This window comes from Podarcis erhardii (genome assembly GCF_964252035.2).
Source record: "Podarcis erhardii genome assembly, chromosome: 3".
NCBI classification, from domain to species: domain Eukaryota; kingdom Metazoa; phylum Chordata; class Lepidosauria; order Squamata; family Lacertidae; genus Podarcis; species Podarcis erhardii.
In genome coordinates, this window is record NC_138507.1 from 110,271,982 (window position 1) to 110,289,930 (window position 17,949).

Consider the following 17,949-nt stretch of genomic DNA (forward strand, 5'->3'; position numbering starts at 1 on the left):
TTGGAATACAAAGCAAAAGTGACCAGTGGCATTTCCTTCAGTACCCTGGACAGTTCCCAGGAAAGACAAACTTTGCTCCAACAAATGCTGAATACTAATTACGGTAACCACCAGCTTATATAGTTCCAGCCCCAGCCCCTTCCTAGATGCCACATATATTCTTAAAGAGGCACACCACAAATCCTGGTGCCTGACCCTTGGTTGCTTCTTCAGCAGCCATACTGCCTGCAGTGGTGAGCAGGTTAGGCATGTTGGGTCACTGAGGTTGCAGATTCTGGTCTCTCATTGGTGCTTCAGTCTCTGAGAGTCTTTGTTTTAGGGTCTCATTTCTGGAGGTCTTCGATTCAGGTGCTCCTTTGGCTACTGACTCAGCTATCCCCTCTCCCTCTTAATCAGCGTCCAAGTCACAATTGCTAGTCTGTGTTTTGTCACATGGATCCCAAAGCAAGCTGCTCTTACTTTCCATTTACCACACCAAAACTCAATCTGCTTTGGGGGCCTTTCTGATGAGGGAGTAAAAGTGGCTGAGATCAGGGCTAGGCATGGAGGGAAGTAGTAACACATTGCTAATTTTGATCTATGTCACACTTTCCATGGGCCAATCAATCAATCAATCAATCAATCAATCTACTACCCTTCATTTGAATATCTCAGGGCAGTTCACATGATATAAATATTAAACTCATGTTCCCAACATCCCAGTTTGGTTGTGCGAACAGGACTGATTATCTAAGCCACTGACCAGTATTCCATTACTTTAACATCTTGGACAAGTAAAACATGTGATATTTAAGGATTTGGCCATTACATCATTATCTGGCTATTTTAATGCCAAGATCTAATAACTTAAACTGTACAACACCTTATGCCCCCTCTCTCACCAACATTAGAAAGTGTTATTTAGACTCTTTGCAAAATAAAGTGAAATTACCTTTAGGTGTTTGGATGTTGTACATTTATGCATTTATTTACACATTTGCTATTCAATGTTAATCATCAAATTAAAATTAGAAAGGAGTAAAAGAAGAACAGGCGTACGTAAGAGAGAAAATCTGGAACAGGCTGGTTTGGGTTTTCTCAGGGTTTATCACTTTGAGCTTAGTTAATCAAGTGATATCTTAAATCTCTCATGAACTTCCACACAGGTGGGGAGGGGATCCTTTTAGCTTGGTGGGTCATGAACTGGCCATGTCATTGTGATTTTATGTTTTCACAAATTACTGTGCATTACAAAGTACTCTGCACACTGCTGGTGTCAAGTGTGTAGATTTTATCAGGAATATGTTTTAAAATGCTTATCATATGCCTGACAAAATATTTCCGATACATCTACAGATTTAACAATAAAATAAGCAGTGTTATTGGTGCTGCCCAAATGCCCCAGAAACAAAAATGCATTTGCCTGGCAAACAACATTATTACAAAGCGTCAAGTGGGACTCTCAGGGGAGAACATTCTAGAAACTGGGGGCTACTACAAAGAAGGCCTGCTCTCTCACTGCCACCCTCCTTTGGGGGTATCATGCAGAGAAGGGCCTTGTATGATGATCTCAGAGTCCAGGCAGATTCATATATGGAAAAGCAGTTCTTAATTTAAAACTGAATCTACTATATCAATAAAATCCATATGACAGAGGTATGATTAATTGGTTGCTTCTGTCTCTTTGCCTGTATCCAAATAATATTGTTTTTCAGGGAGAGCAAAATGGCTAGTTTATTGGGTTTAACTGAGGGACTGAGTCATGTCACTCTTTTTCTCACCTCATGTTGGAAATAAATGTGGAAACTGATCTTTTGGAAGGGCCAAACACATATGTTCAACTGCCCATTAACATCATGCTTTTGAACCTTGCCAGGTACATGACAGTGAAAAGCGGTTATGAGAAAAGAACTGCTCTCAGCTCCTTGGAGAAAAAGGTGGGGATATAAATGCAATAAAAACATTTTTAAAATGTGGGGATGGTTTCTACGTTGAGAAATCTGAGATGGCCTCAAACCAGAAACCAAATTGCACATTATTGCCCAATTCCTATGTATTCTGCTACATCCTTCAAATGTTAGATTAAAGCTTTAATGTGGAAAAGTTAAAGCAGAGCACTGATGTTTTGGGGATGCAAACTCCACAAATCCAATTTGGGATGGTGAGGATCCTTTGCCATGGCCATTCAACCCATTTTGGTCTTGGCTGATGTGGAAGGGAGGGAACTTAACCCAACACTTAACCTTGACTTTCCTTGGAAATTTGACCCTCTCCCTCACAAGTGACCTGGCCCTCCAAACTGCTTCTTTTTGGGGGGAAACAACCAGTCTTGATCCAAACCCAGTTCCATTTTTTCTTTGGGTATGAACCTTTCATCTACACAATCCCCCTTTAAATCAATAGAACTTCCTTCATTTTACATTTGTACTGGAGTGTAAGGTTTTGAAATTTTGGCCAGTTTTGTTATTCTGAAATGTTTTTAGAAAGCCTGTGCAGTTGATGAGCCTTCAAGTCACAAATAGCCCATCAAACTCATACTGTAGCCTGCTAGGTTTGGGAAAATCTCCATGTCTCTGTAGTCACCAGCAGAGAGCAAAGCCATGAGATTTATCAAGCTCCTGGTTGGCCAACATATGTGGCTGGTGGGCTGAGTTGTCGCGTTGAATGCTGCAGGTTAGGCAGTAGGAATACAGCAACAAAACAGGCCAACAGAACATAGGTACAGGAGCATAGTTTTTTTTAAAAAAAGCCTTGAACCTAGCCTGAGACCCTGCTAAACACTTTAACATCTCATGCAAACGGACAACCTGTGCTTAAAAAAAGAGAAAGCAATGTGCATCTCAATTCAATTAGCTAATTTATACACTAACTATCATCTAAGCACCGTGATGATGTAAAGTACTGCACGGGAGCTAATTATCACAACAATTAATTAAAATACGACACAAACAAAACAGAGACATGCAAATCAGCTTGTTGGTGGCGAAGAACAGACTCTGCCGATTATATTCAAGAAGATAAGTTAATGTTCTCAGGTTCAATTTGTGTTTTGTGCCATCAGCGAACGTTTCTCCCACAATGGCATCAGCCTTCATTAATAATGTAAAACAGGTCTGGCTTAGTAGCATCGGTAGCAGAGCAGAAATGGATGACAGCGGGGAAGATAGGAAACTGTCATCATCCCAGTGCAAATAAACAGAACACAGCAGGAGGAGGAGATGCTACAACACACCTATGATGAGGCATATGCATATTTACTTTACGTTGAAGGGGCTGTGACAGGATTACAAAACGATCGCTCCGTACCTTCGCATCCGCGTTCTATCTGCCCGTTGCAAAACAGAGCATCCGAGATCAAATCCGGGAGGCGCCCATTCAGATCCACGGAGGCCAGGCAGCCTTGAAACCCTTCTTTCGCATGGACCAGCTTGGGCAAGGATTTGTAGGTTTCTTTTGCTACCCCACCAATGTACAAGTCACCTGGGGAGCCAAAGTGCATGGTTAGTCACAGCTGCCACGATTGCCCAGTTGCATGTTCAGGTGTTTTAACCCGCATTTCCACACATACAAACCCCACACACGTGCAGAAAAGTGAAACAGGTCAATATAAGCAAAAACAAGAAATCATTGGCAAAACACAGCGAGCAAAAGTTGTAACAAGCCACATGAGCAATAATAAAGGATCAAGAAAAAATATTCCCATGGGCTTCTAGCATTAGAGGATAGTGGATCCAAATGTAGTCTTGGATTTCCAGTTCTGCAAGATTTCGGGTTGTATCCTAGGAAGTCATGCTCAGAGAAAACCCACTGAAATTAATAGATGTGACTGACTGAGGTCCAATAATTTCAATGGATCTAATTTGAGCAGAACTTAGGCTGCATTCACACCATATTTATAAAGTGTTATGGTTCCACTTAAACAGTCATGGCTTCTTCTGAATAATTCTGGGAGCTGAGCGTTCAGATGCTGAGAGTTGTTATTAGATGGGCCTATTCCCTGTCCAGAGCTATAATTCCCAGACTGCTTTACCAATCAATCCTTTTTTCACAGAGAGCTCTGGAATTGTAGCTCTGTGAGGGAAGTAGGGGGCCTCTTAACAACTCTCAGCACCCTTAACAAACCACAGCTCCCGAAATTCTTGGGGGGGGAAGTCATGACTATCCAAAGTGACATTCTAGCCCTTTAAACACACAGTGGTCTCAGCTGAATACAGACAGCTGTGTTAGTTTTGCCATCAATGTGGTTCTAGTGGAACATTACCCCTGCCTTTTTAGTAAGTCCCTGCAACTGGGTATATAAAAGGAGAACAAATTGTAGACAAGTTGGCACCATTTTTTGGCTCTATAGGTGGGGTAAAACTAACTAGACCATCTTCCTTATTCACCTTTTCTCCCTTTCTCTCTTTCTCTCTCTTTCACCTTGCTCTTTCTTTCTCTCCCCCCACCCTCCTTCTCTCCTTTTGCACTTTCCTCCTTTCTATTTAAAAAATCAAACTGTGAACAAGTGACTTGCATTAAGTGGAAATATTTAATACAACAACTTCAGTTATTTGCGGTGTGGTATTAAGTATTTCCACTTGGTGCAAGTTCTTTGTTCATGATTTGATTTTTATGGGAAAGCAGAAGGAGAAAATGAAGGATGGGTGGTTGGGTTGTCAGAGAGTAAGCAGGACAAAATGGAGGCCCAAGAGGGGAGAGTGCTCTTGTGCTCAGGTTCTATTGGTGGATTTCTCATGAAACGGCCTCAGCCAAATATACCTGAAGGAGTGCCTCACCCGCATTGTTCTGCCCAGATGCTGAGGTCCAGTGCTGAGGGCCTTCTGGCGGTTCCCTCATTGCGAGAAGCAAACCTACAGGGAACCAGCCAGAGGGCCTTCTCGGTAGTGGCCACCACCCTGTGGAACGCCCTCCCGTCAGATGTCAAAGAAATAAGCAACTACAACTGACATTCAGAAGACATCTGAAGGCAGCCCTGTTCAGAGAAGTTTTTAATGTGTGACATTTTAATGTACTTTTAATCTTTGTTGGAAGCCACCCAGAGTGGCTGGGGAAACCCAGCCAGATGGGCGGGGTACAAATAATAAATTATTATTATTATTATTATTATTATTATTATTATTATTATTATTACTATTATTAGCATCTGGTTGGCCAATGTGAGAACAGGATGCTGGAGTGGATTGGCCATTAGCATCCTCCAGTAGGCTCTTCTTAAATTTTAAAAAAGAAGAAGAGAAAAAGAGTTTGGATTTGATATCACGCCTTTCACTCCCCTTCAGGAGTCTCAAAGCGGCTAACATTCTCCTTTCCCTTCCTCCCCCACAACAAACACTCTGTGAGGTGAGTGGGGCTGAGAGACTTCAAAGAAGTGTGACTGGCCCCAGGTCACCCAGCAGCTGCATGTGGAGGAGCGGAGACGCGAACCCGGTTCCCCAGATTACGAGACTACCGCTCGTAACCACTACGCCACACTGGTGTAGGAAGGAAGAAATGAGGATGCCACCACTACAAATTGTGAAACCTTCTGAACCTGTCAGTGAATTCCACCCTTCCTCCCCCAAACTGTAAAACATCAGCCTTCAGTTCCTGGTCACTTTTGATCCTTAAATCCAAGGTCAACATGAATAATTCTAAATTATTTTCCAGTGCTAACGTATATACATGAATTGGTTCGCCCTCCTCCTTGTATTTACTCACTAGAGAACAATGTCACAATCTGATTCAGATCCGAATTCTGTTTGAGTCCCATTACATCACGGCTTGAATTATCAAGCCAAGCACACAATACTAACAGTTTGGGCAAGGAGAGAAAGACTGAATCATGCAGCCTGTTGGTTTCCAGAAAGGAATACAGCATATCTTGCTACATGGCCACTTGCACCGTTTTAGCCTGTACACATGAATTCTGCGTTCTCGATTTAGGGCAACCGTTTATGTGGTTCTTATCATTAGCCCAATTCAGACAACAAAATACACTGTGGGAAATCACATAGCCAGGGCATGAACACACACATGCTGTGTATATATTTACATCAATACAAGGGAATGTGTCCCAAGTCCTATGTCAAATAGAAAGAAAAAGTCAAAGTCTGTATTAGAGGTGCTGATGTTGGTTTTCTTTCCACAAACAAATATGGCGTTGGGGTAGAATTGTCGCTTCTAAACGCACCCCCCTCCATGTTCATAATTCGCTCCCGCAGAGACATGCCATTGTAAGGCACATTATAAAAAGCAATACACAAATGGCTCGTAATATTTTGGTGGATGGGTTTAACGGCTGCTTTGCTGTCCTTTTTATTCTTCATTTTTAAAAAATTAGTGCCACTGTTGTCCCATTCAGCATGTTCTATAAAAGATGCTTTATGCAGGAATGATAATTTGCAAACTGCTTACATTTGCTCATTGGTGGCTTCCTGCGTTTACAGCGAAATGCTTGTAATGGGATCAATACACAGACTCCCATGTACAAAACCACACAAAAGACAAACCCCTAATATTTCTCAAAGCGCCAGCACATAGACAGCACTGCATCCAAGCAGAGGCTGCTCACACTCTCCAAAGGTGGAGAATGCTTTGGCCACTCATTGATATGGTTACAGGTGAATTCTTCTCCGAAGTTGGAAGAGAAAAGGCAGAATTGGGAAGCCCTTTTTTAGCACAGGGCACTGAGTGCACATGAGAGCCCATTCCTGTTCTCCTGGAAACACCAGGTCCAGCAAAACTCTATCAACAGTTGTTGCCGTTGTTGCAAAAAGTCAAAGTTTGGGAAAAACCCACACAAAAAACCCACCCAGGATTTAAATGTATAACCTCCCCCCTTTTCAAATGCAGAATCTGATATGGAGGGATTTTTTTAAACTTGCACACATTTTTTGGCTATCTAATTGAAAAACAGAATAAAAATCTCATATTCAAAGTTGGAAATGGTGAAATCCCAGACATATGAGTTTTTGGCAAATATTTATGTGATTAAGAGTTCAAGAATTCAAGTAAGAGTTCAATAATAACAACAACTTGAATAAGACTTCAAGTTTAATAATGATTTTTATTTTATTTTTTAGATTTCTTTTGGCTTGCTTCAGCCAATCTTTGTAGACCATCAACTTTTTTAAAAAACAACTGCATAGGAATGGGAAGGTAGAGAGTCCTTACAATGAAACCATTTGAAGCAGACACATTTCTGGTCATTGGGCTCTTCATTTGCACCCCTTTTGCACCTCCTGAGTTCAGCCCTGTGTCTATATCAAAACCTGTAGAATGATGGAACTTGAAAACAGCTATTCAGTAGGAATGTTTTACTATGTTGTTACAGTTTAGGCTTCATAAGGAAGGAATGAGGGAGTGGCCAGACCTTTGACAAAGCAGTAGAGATGGTAGGCTTTCTTTCTGCCTTCTTAAGCAACCCAAGAGCTGGTCAACAGATTGAGCTTTTATGTCTTTTAGTACTGGCTGGATTTCTGCATCCCTGAGTTAAGCCAAACATGTTTAAGATGGGAGCAGATTGACATATATGATTCAACATATTGTTCCTTCCATCAGATGAAGGATGAAAACAATACTGGAACAAAGTTCAATGTTAGCATCCTGTCAATGACACATTTATTCTTCTGTTCTGAATCACTGGCCACAGCATTGTGTATAGCTTAGACTCAAGGGTCAAGCAATACTTAGAGATTTTTTTAATATATATATATATATAAATGAACACTGGGGTCTTCAGATTGCTGATAAAGAAAGTGCTGCAGTTAGTCACTGTCTTTCATTGGTGCCAGCAGCACACCAAATGTGCTCCAACGAGATAAAGCAGATATTTGAGGGTGGATGGTTACGAAGATTGCTTTATCATAATAACTTTACTCATTGCATTGCTGGCTACAACCTTCGCGATGTCACACCAGGCAAACCTCATTATTCAGGGTGAAATAACACTGTTCATTCAGATATGGTGCCAGCTGTGAGAAATGCAAGGGCGGAGGGAAGCAATGTGCCTGTGTCTTCATTATTGTAAAATAAGGATGTCACCCCCAGAAAGCCCCTTTTTAACTAGGAGGGGGGCATTAAGACTCAACTGGCTTAGAAGCACACTAACCATATTCACAAGTCACTGTATGCCCCATTACTCAAATTTCAATCATGCAATGTTCCCAGTGAACTACCTTTGCAGCGTGCCTACTTTTCCTGAGTTAACATCATGAAATTGCCTGTCCAAAGTTCCGATGATGTTAATAATTTGGAAGGTGGCCATAAATTTCAGTTAAACAAGACTCCCATGCAAATGATTCCCTTAAAGAACATCTAGATTTCTCATTTTGAGATGATGCGAATAATCTTGCTTAGAGATGAACGGTAACTGAAGGAGAGTCCACTAGCTTCCGAGGCAGTTCATTCCACTGTCCAACAGCTCTTTCTGTTTGAAAGCTCTTCCTAATGTTTATTTGGAATCTCCTTTCTTGTAATTTGAATCCATTTGTTCTTCTCCTACACTCAGAAGTGATCCTACTCTTCCTCCAAAGAACTCACAAGCAATGAGGTTAGGCTAAGAGACAGTGACTTGGCCAAGGTCATACTTTCTTTGCAGGGAACACAAACTCTAGCAACTTATGATGATTGCTTCCAGTTTAATGCCAACTCCCACCATTCTTCTCTGGCTTGGATTGCAATCCAAGCCAATGAAGGACCCCTAACTTTCTTCCACTCCAGCCCTTCTCCCAATTCATATCTGACTGCTGAAGTGCCAGTTGGTCAACAACTCCCTGCTTCCTTCTTTTTTTATTTATGGGTCCCTAGAACAGTAGAAAGGGACACGGGTGGCGCTGTGGGTTAAACCACAGAACCTAGAACTTGCCGATCAGAAGGTCGGCAGTTCGAATCCCCAGGACGGGGTGAGCTCCCGTTGCTCGGTCCCTGCTCCTGCCAACCTAGCAGTTCGAAAGCACATCAAAGTGCAAGTAGATAAATAGGTACCACTGTGGTGGGAAGATAAACAGCGTTTCCGTGTGCTGCTCTGGTTCGCCAGAAGCGGCTTAGTCATGCTGGCCACATGACCCGGACACTGTACACCAGCTCCCTCAGCCAATAAAGTGAGATGAGCGCAGCAACCCCAGAGTTGGACACGACTGGACCTAATGGTCAGGGGTCCCTTTACCTTTAGAACAGTAGAAACCCACTTAGCAAACACCATGGGATATGTAGTTTGCCAAAGCTGTCTGGGGGAAATTACATTTTAAGGACTATCTGGGTTCCTACTGTAGCTGTGACCAATATGCAATAAGGGAAGGTGAAAAGGAGGAGCTATCTGGCACCATGGCAACCAGATGATGAGAGGACCAGTTTCCGCACAGCACTCACCTCTGCATCTGCATAAGAGGTCATGCATCTTGGTTATGCTACAGGGTGTTTATGTCATAAAATGTATATATTGCTTGATTGTAGAAAAGAAACTCAAAGTGGTTTGGAAGACACATTTATGTCAGAGAAGTCCAGAGTTTCAGACAAAAGTACTCTGTCTCCTCTGCGCTACGCTTCGTTTTCTACACATAACGTCAAATATATATTTAGCAGCGCCTTTCTGCTTATCATCAACATCAGCACGATTCTTCCCTCCCCCTCCCCTTGACTGACACTACTCTTTAATGTTACAAGGGAGCCTCATACACCAGTCCACCACACTGACATGTACAAAAGAAGTGATCAAGACGAAGCGAGTGCCTGCAATGGTTCATTTCCCTGATAGACACAATGAGGAGGAGGAAGGTTGCAGCAGGATCTTCTGCTACTAATTTGACAGTCTGTCAGAATTCAGACTGAAGGTTAAACTACTTTTTTAGTCCCACTGCTGCACTTGGCTCCTGCTCCCCTGATGGATTAATGTCATCCCACAGTCTTTTAGCGATCCCTCACCTGCCAACGATGAGCCTGCCTTCAACTCTGCTCTTGCAGCTATTCTTTCCTTCTCTGTCTGGGAACATTATGAAACCCTTCCGGGGACATTGAGCACAAATGGCTCTAACCCTGAGCTCTGGAAGCAGAAATAGCACGGTCTTGCAAGTAGGAATGGACAAATCTCAAGGGAATTCCAGTTTCTAATTCTTTTCCATTTTAAATTCAGTTTCCTACATTTCTGCAGAAATTTGTGATTTTTTTATTTTAAAAAACAAATATCCTGATGAAAATTCATCAGCATTTTGGTCTGATGTTTGGTTTGTATGCAGTTTTAACCAATGCATGCATTTTTGTGTATACACCGATACACACATTTCCTCTGCAATGTGCATTTTTTGTATGATATTTTCACAAATATACGCATTTTGTACACACTATTTGGTTGGAGAACAGTATCACAAAATAAATGTGTTTCAGTTCACACATGGGTCAGAGAAGTGTGAGTTATGTAGATTCTCATTAAAATGCAAACAAAATTGAGTTTCTCCCCATGGCTAGTTGCAAAATCAGTTGGCACAAAGATCAGTTAGCAAGCTCAGAAGTGACATTGGGCAAGCCACTGTCTCTTAGCCTTTTTCGTGTGTTCTTTGGCGGAAGAGTGGGATGCAAGCCAAATTAATAACAAAAATATAATGTCACGCTGGTACAATCCCCCCCCCAACACTCCTTGATCCAGACAACCATAAGCTCAACTAGAAATCACATTTATTGTTAGTATCAAACCCTAGGTTTAAATTTCCCATTCCCTGGGCATACTGTCTGCTCCAGCCTACCCCAACCTGAATATTCTTCACATGTTATTAGACTACATCTCCCATTATCTCTGACCATTGGCCATGTTTGCTGGCACTGATGAGAGGTGTAGACCAAAATACCTGCATACTTTTATTTATATCAAGCAAGTGTAATTGGCTATCAACCTCTTCCTCTTTAGTTTCTGTTGCCGTTGTGGAACTCAGCAGGTAGAAGGATTAGGGCACAGCTATAATTCTTTGGTTTTATCTGTCATTGGCTCTGCCTCTACCTACTATTAGTCTCCCCGCCTTCCACCCCACTGATTCCAATGGGCACCAACTACAACTGCTTTTGAAAGTGGAATGAATAAAAGAATCATAGATTTGGCAGGTGTATACGATATGAGAGCCCAGATTCCAGAATGCTATATTTTAAAGACTGTACTTCGTGAGTTGTACTGGTGTTCTGAAGTGGCCCTGCAAATTCTCCAACAGTTGTGTACACTGTGAGTCACCACCTTCTGGAAGACCTTCCATATGTGGATTAAGTTACACCATCTAGAGATACGCTGCCATATTCAGAAGGACCTCGACACCCATCAGAAAGGGCAATGGTGCTGATAGGAGAAGCGAGGAGGAGGTCTAAGTGGTAAATGAGCTTAGGGTGGGTCTCTGATGAAGTGCACTTCTATCCCACTAGATTGCCTTTGGTTTGCAGTTTCTCCCAGAGGTATTTGTCTTCTGAACCATGCTGCTGGCTGTGTGTCATATCATGTTCTGTCACTTAAATGGCTTGGACTCCAAGGCACAAGAAAATGTATAAAAATAGAAGACAACCAGAGAAACAGATTTATTTCCTTGCGAAATGAGACTCTGGAATCTCAATGACTTCCTGACTCTAACATTTTGTTAGCAAGTTGAAGTGGAAGGCATGTGTATTGACAGAGATTAAGCAGATTTAAAACTAGAGCGCTCTGTTTGTCCAACAGACTGTGAGTAGAAGTTGGTGGTGCATGCTAAATGGGGGGAAAGATAATGTGATTCCCATGTAAGATGGTAATCCATCTGCCATGGAAGAAATGGAATGCCAGCCACTGTACATGCGAGGAACAGGAAAGATGCAGAATGACAAACTAGCCCCGGTGGTTGAAGATTTTAGGCATCTCTTGTCAGTGGGAAACCTTATTTTCTCTCTGCTCTCATTTAAATTTTTGGAGACACTGTCCAAAAAAAATGCCTAGGATATTTATAGTAACCCAAAGTAACTTCAAGCAATTAGAATCCATCACAAATATACAATATAAGCTGTTCTGGATACACGATGGGAGGGAAAATATTTGCAGCTCACAGTTCTATTAATATTTATGCATTATTCCTACTGACATATCGCTCTCAATTAGAAAATAGCAAAGATATAAATACAAAACAACACAAAGCAAATATTGCAAATCTAAAAGAGGATTAGACATTCATAGTGGAGAAGGATACCAATGGCCACTAGCCACAACGGCAACACACTCCTTCCACAGTATGTTTCGGATTAACAGTTTATGGAAACTGCAGGAGGGCATACTGCTGCGGCACTCAGGTCCTACCTGTAGGGTTCCCATAAGCATCCCATAAGTCTCCACTCCCATCGTTCAGCCCGGACACTGAGATCCAGCGTTGAGGGCCTTCTGGCGGTTCCCTCATTGCAAGAAGTGAGGTTACAGGGAACCAGACAGAGGGCCTTCTCGGTAATGGCGCCCACCCTGTGGAATCCCCTCCCTTCAGATGCGAAGGAAATAAGCAGCTATCCTATCTTTAAAAGACATCTGAAAGCAGCCCTGTTTAGGGAAGTTTTAAATATTTAATGCTGTATCGTTTTTAACATTTGCTTGGGAGCCTCCCAGAGTGGCTGGGGAAACTCAGCCAGATGGGTGGGGTATAAATAATAAATTATTATTATTATTATATATTATATATTTGGTTGGCCACTGTGAGAACAGGATGTTGGACTAGAGAGGCCCGATCCATTAGGGCACCTTTCATGTTCCTGTAACATGCTTCAAACCCCCAAACCCATTACATAATTCAAAGCAGCAATGGGCTAAAATCCTCTAGTCTGCACAACAAAGGTCAAAAAAAACGAACACAAAACTCCTGGGTAAAGAGATGCACCTTGACCAGTTGACAAAATTAAATAGATGATTGTGCATGCTGCTCCTCTCAAGGGAAGGACAACCTTGTAGAAGCACAAGGAGGGTGTCCCCACCAAGGAGGCCCTAACCTGGGTCACTGCCCATCTGGCATTGCCCAGCAGTGGGAACACCAGCAAGGCTTCCTCCACAGATTTTAATGGCTGGGCTGGCACCAATCAGGAGGGGCATTCTATCAAAAACAGTAAGTTCAGGCATTTTGGTTTCTTGCGTTTTGCATTGTTCTTGGTGTTGCCTACCTATCTAGTTTACTCATACTGTGCATTTTTAATTGATGCCAATTGCTGAACCTCCATAAAATGCACAACCAGAATTCTTATTTATTGCAAAGAGATGTAAAGACCTGCTTTTGCTTCATGGTGAAAGATGTTTCACCAGTCCCTCAGCATCTGTTGGGCCCTGCTGCACTGTTTTCTCCAGTTCTATTCTGCCACTTACTGGGCAGTTTAAATTCCAAATTTTCATATCCTTTTGTACGTGAATCTTCTCTGATCAATGCAGGAAGAAGAAAGTCTGGGAAACCAATAATTGCCACACGAGCCTCTCCCTTCTTTTTAACTTCAGCTAGCATGGCTATGATTGAGTCCTGCTGAAATAAATTCAGTGGATAATGCTCTACAACAATATGTTGTCTTGTTTATCCCACTGATTGAGGCAATAAAAAAATGATGACACTTAACAAAAATCAAACCTACAAAGCTTCCATTTTACAAATATCTCAGCCTGTGAAGGCTCACTTTACGACATGAGCTCCAAGTATCTGTTCCTAAAACATTCTTCCAGGCTAGGTTCATAAGCTCTATAGGCCTTACAGCCCCTGCCACATGCTAAAAACTGGTCCTTGTGAACTCCCCAAGCTGTGGCACAGAGAAGACATAATATTTAGAAGCATTCTGTGTGAGCACTCGGGGGGGGGGCATGTCTTCGAAGATAGTTGCCTCCCAGTTTTGGGAACCAGCATTCAGTTCATGACACATTCAAACTTTAGAAGCTAAACCAATTCACCTTCCAAACCATTTAATTATGAACATAAATTATCAGGGGGGCAGCCCATCAATATCTCTGAGGGCAAAGAAAACACAGCAAAATTTGATTCTGTTGTTTGTATATTCCCTCCCCCCCAGCCATTGTTGCATGATTTTAGTTGTTAGCTGCTGCAAACATCAGCTGTATTTGATGAAAAGGCAATAGCAGCCTGGGCAGGATTAAGCTAACTAGTCTAGTAGCAGAAACCTGGGCAAGCACTTCCACTAGCGGAACAGTGCTTACCCCCCTCCCCCCTGGAACTGGCTTGGGGGGTTGGGAGAACCCCCAAAACTGTCCATGGGTGAGGGGAGGGGAATGATTTGATCTGGCAAGCTTAAAAGCTTGTGCTGATGGAATGATTGCCCTAGCACCACGTTGAATTCTTCCCTATGAATTCTGCTAAAGCAGAAGGGTTTGAGGGAGTCATGAACACACCAAACATCTATAATTGCTTAAGTGCTCTGTGTCATTTGGCTGTGTTTTATATGAATATGCCGGGCTGGGAGGAGCTGTCAGAGTGAGCACGTATGTCATGACCCTGACCATGGGCAGTGGACAAAATTCTGACACAGAGAAGGAGGAGGAAGAACCAGCTGGGAGAGGAAGGGCACAGAGGTGATGAACCCAAATCATTACATCAAGCCTGAGGCTATTGCCCCAAAGCCAACTGAGTCAAGAGTTCCATGCACTAGAATGGAGGACCTTCTACTGTATTCTTGCAGCGGCCAACCAAATGCCTATGGGAAGTCTGCAACCAGGACAGCATCCATTTCAAGACCCCTAAGGAATTGGATGCCTATAAAAGCAAGGACTTCCCACTTCCCAGAGCCTATTCATTTTGATAGGAAGTGATTGAAAGGCATTAGCAAGCTAGGCTTTGGGACAAAGAAGACTACCCCTTTAAGACTCTCCACCATCCAGGAAGGGGCAGAGCTTCAGATGTGCATATGATAACCAGGAGCTGGGTCAGCTGGCTCAACTTGCCCCCTCCACACATTTATTCACTGAACAATTGCATAGGGCTTGTGGCTATGAATGGAATGGGAGACACTGCCATTGACCTCCTCTGTTCTTACACAGAAGAAGTAAGATGACACGGGTAAGACATATAGAGGTTGACATCTCACTAGCAAAGGAGATACAGCAGTAATTGGAATTCTGCCTCTGCAAGAGATTGCTATTGCTACATGGTGAGTTCATCAGCCTATGGCAAGGTTGCTGGAATTAACTTGTGTGCATGTTGATAGGACAGCAGGCTTAATGGCTGCTTGTTTATCTATCCCAATGTGCATTTGCTGACACTTAACAAGTTTGCTCTCTCTTTTGGCAGGGAAGTTTTGAGTCCTAGTAACCTGGAAAAGCCTTCTCTATCGACCTTGAAAGAGGGCACATAGACCACGGTAAAAAAAATACGGAGTGACTTATATAAAACAATAGGAACTAATCTAATGGAAAATTGAAATCATTCAGCTTTGCCCCATGGAAGGAGGAGGGAGGCTCCACTGGTAAATCATTTGGGCTTCCGAGAAAACCCTCTTATGTGACACAAGAGGGAAGCCAAATGCTATCGGTTCTTTCATTATCAATGGTTAACATAGTAAGGGACAGCTGAGCAAAGCAGAATAAGCTTGCAAGGATCTGTTGCCAGAAGAATGCCTACAAACATTCAGCCACTCTCACCTGTGTACAACACATTTCAAATCAAATCTCTCCCCTTCTCTTTGCGCCCCCCCCCAAGTCTATGACAATAGTGTCTCAAACCGAATGTATATGAAATGTGAAAAAGACTCTATGAATTGAAAGTGGAAATATTATGAAAATGATGTATAGGTGATACATGACCCCAGTCAAGCTTGCTAAAATTTACCATTTGCCCGATAACAAATGCTGGAAATGTAAGGAAACTGAAGGTACATTCTTTCACCTTTGGTGGACATGCCCAAGGATTAAGGTTTTCTGGGAGATGATATATAATGAAATGAAAAAGGTATTTAAATATACTTTCTTGAAGAAACCAGAAGCCTTTCTCCTAGGCATGGTCGGCCAATTGGTGCCAAAGAAGGATAGAACTTTCTTTTTGTATGCCATAGCAGCAGCAAGAATTCTCGTTGCAAAGCATTGGAAGACACAAGATCTACCCACCTTGGAAGAATGGCAGATGCAAGTAATGGACTATATGGAAATGGCAGAAATGACTGGCAGAATACGAGATCAAGGAGAAGAGCAGGTGGAAGAGGACTGGAAGAAGTTTAAAGACTACTTACAAATACATTGTAAAATCTTTGAATGTTGAGGACATTGAAATGAAACGAAGAAGTTCAAGTGAATAAAACAAATAAGAATATGAAAGAAGGGATAGATATTGAATGAAAATTTGAATAATATAATATTTGAAGGAATTTTTAAAGGATAAAACTAATATAAATGAATTTGCTAAATTAAATTTCAAGTGGAATACAAGAAAGGAGGGCGGGTGGAAGTCAAGAAAATAAGGCTATGAAGGATATGAATTTGAAAAGAGTGTTCTCTGTTTTCCTTTTCTTTTTTTTCTTTTTTATGTTGAGTGTCTGTATTTTTGTATTTTTGTACTTTTGAGGTTTTGTAATTTTTTTGTGTTTTTTCCCATTTATTGTTTTATAATCTTTTTTATTGTGGAAATCTAATAAAATATTATTATAAAAAAAAGAAAGAAAGTGGAGACACTATATGTACTTCTTGTCTATTTGTTTTGTAACACAATTGTTTTTAATAAAAATAATTTTTTTAAAAATAACGACAATGATAATGGCTGAAAACACTCAAAAGTGAGAGGGTTTTTTAAAAAAATCTAGTATGCATATGTATTTATGTTTGGTATTCATGAATTTGCACTACCAGAGAGCTTAAAATAATGCAGAAAAATAAAAAAGGATTGCTTTCAGATGAAATTCTAAACTATGGTTTAGCCTAAAAAAAGCCTTATGCACTCTCTGTTCCTTTTCCTCCTCCAGTGGAAATTAGAAGCCTTCACTTTTATATTTGACTAACCACAGTTTGCCATTATGTCTGAAAACTGGACAAACTGTGGTTGGACTTAACCATGGTGCACTGGAAAGAAGTCAGCCCAAGTATGGTTCATGAAACTGGTTTGTTTCAATAAAACATGGGACACAAGGGGAAGGGGACGACAGAGGGCGAGATGGTTGGACAGTGTTCTCGAAGCTACCAGCATGAGTCTGACCAAACTGCGGGAGGCAGTGGAAGACAGGAGTGCCTGGCGTGCTCTGGTCCATGGAGTCACGAAGAGTCGGATACAACTAAACAACTAATCAAACAACAAGAATAACTACCATTTAAGAGTTATGTGAAATGCTAAAACACAACTAATTGAAAACAATAACTTCCAATCTCTTTCGCGTAGCTCCATCAGAGGAGGGGATGCTTGTGAAGATAATGCTAAGCTACAGTATAGAAAGAGGCCATTTTCAACCAAGATAACAGTGCAAGAAATGGATGCCGTAAGCGGAAAGCCTTTCCCATTATCTTCACGGTTATTTCCTCACTGTTGAAAAGTGATCTCACACATTTGTGGTATGTGGGGGGGGGGGGACAACAGCATCCATATGTCCCCACCCTTCTGCACTACCATTCATACTTTCTCTCCATTTGAATCACACCTTCTTCTGGCTTTTTTCTTCCTTTCTCCAGCCTCCCATGCTTAACTCTATCTTCCCTCTCCACCCCCACCCAACCAGTCCTCCAGGCCATTTTCCCTTTCAGATACTCCAGCTGCTCCTTCTCATCATCTTCCCCAACGCAATCCCATTATAGCTCTAAGACAACCCATGGCCCCTTCTTCCTTTTATCACATTTCTTCAGTCTCTCAGTCTTTAAGGTGCTCGGAAATATGAAACAGGAGAAGGCATTGCACAGGGGAGCACTGAAGTCTGGGGTAAAGCACAGTAACATAAGAAGCAGTCTCATATTGAATCAGCCCATTGGCCCAGTTAGCTGGGTATTGTCTACAAAGATTGGCAGCTGTTCTCCAAGGTTTCAGGTGGCAAATTCTCCAAGTCCTACCTGGAGATGCC

The 17,949-nt window shown here is 41.9% G+C and overlaps 1 protein-coding gene and 1 long non-coding RNA gene across 31 annotated transcripts in view; one reads left to right on the top strand and one right to left on the bottom strand.

Moving 5' to 3' along the window:
• Positions 1–17,949, bottom strand: part of NRXN1 (neurexin 1) — a 1,006,781-nt gene that overhangs the window by 470,864 nt on the left and 517,968 nt on the right. For all 30 annotated transcript variants that reach the window (XM_081854480.1, XM_081854477.1, XM_081854473.1 and 27 more), the window contains one exon: positions 3,286–3,459. In XM_081854480.1, the coding sequence (XP_081710606.1) occupies positions 3,286–3,459 (174 nt within the window). The remainder of the gene's footprint in view (positions 1–3,285; positions 3,460–17,949) is intronic.
• The window catches only part of LOC309338060, a 268,979-nt gene that overhangs the window by 59,384 nt on the left and 191,646 nt on the right, over positions 1–17,949 (top strand). The window lies entirely within an intron of this gene.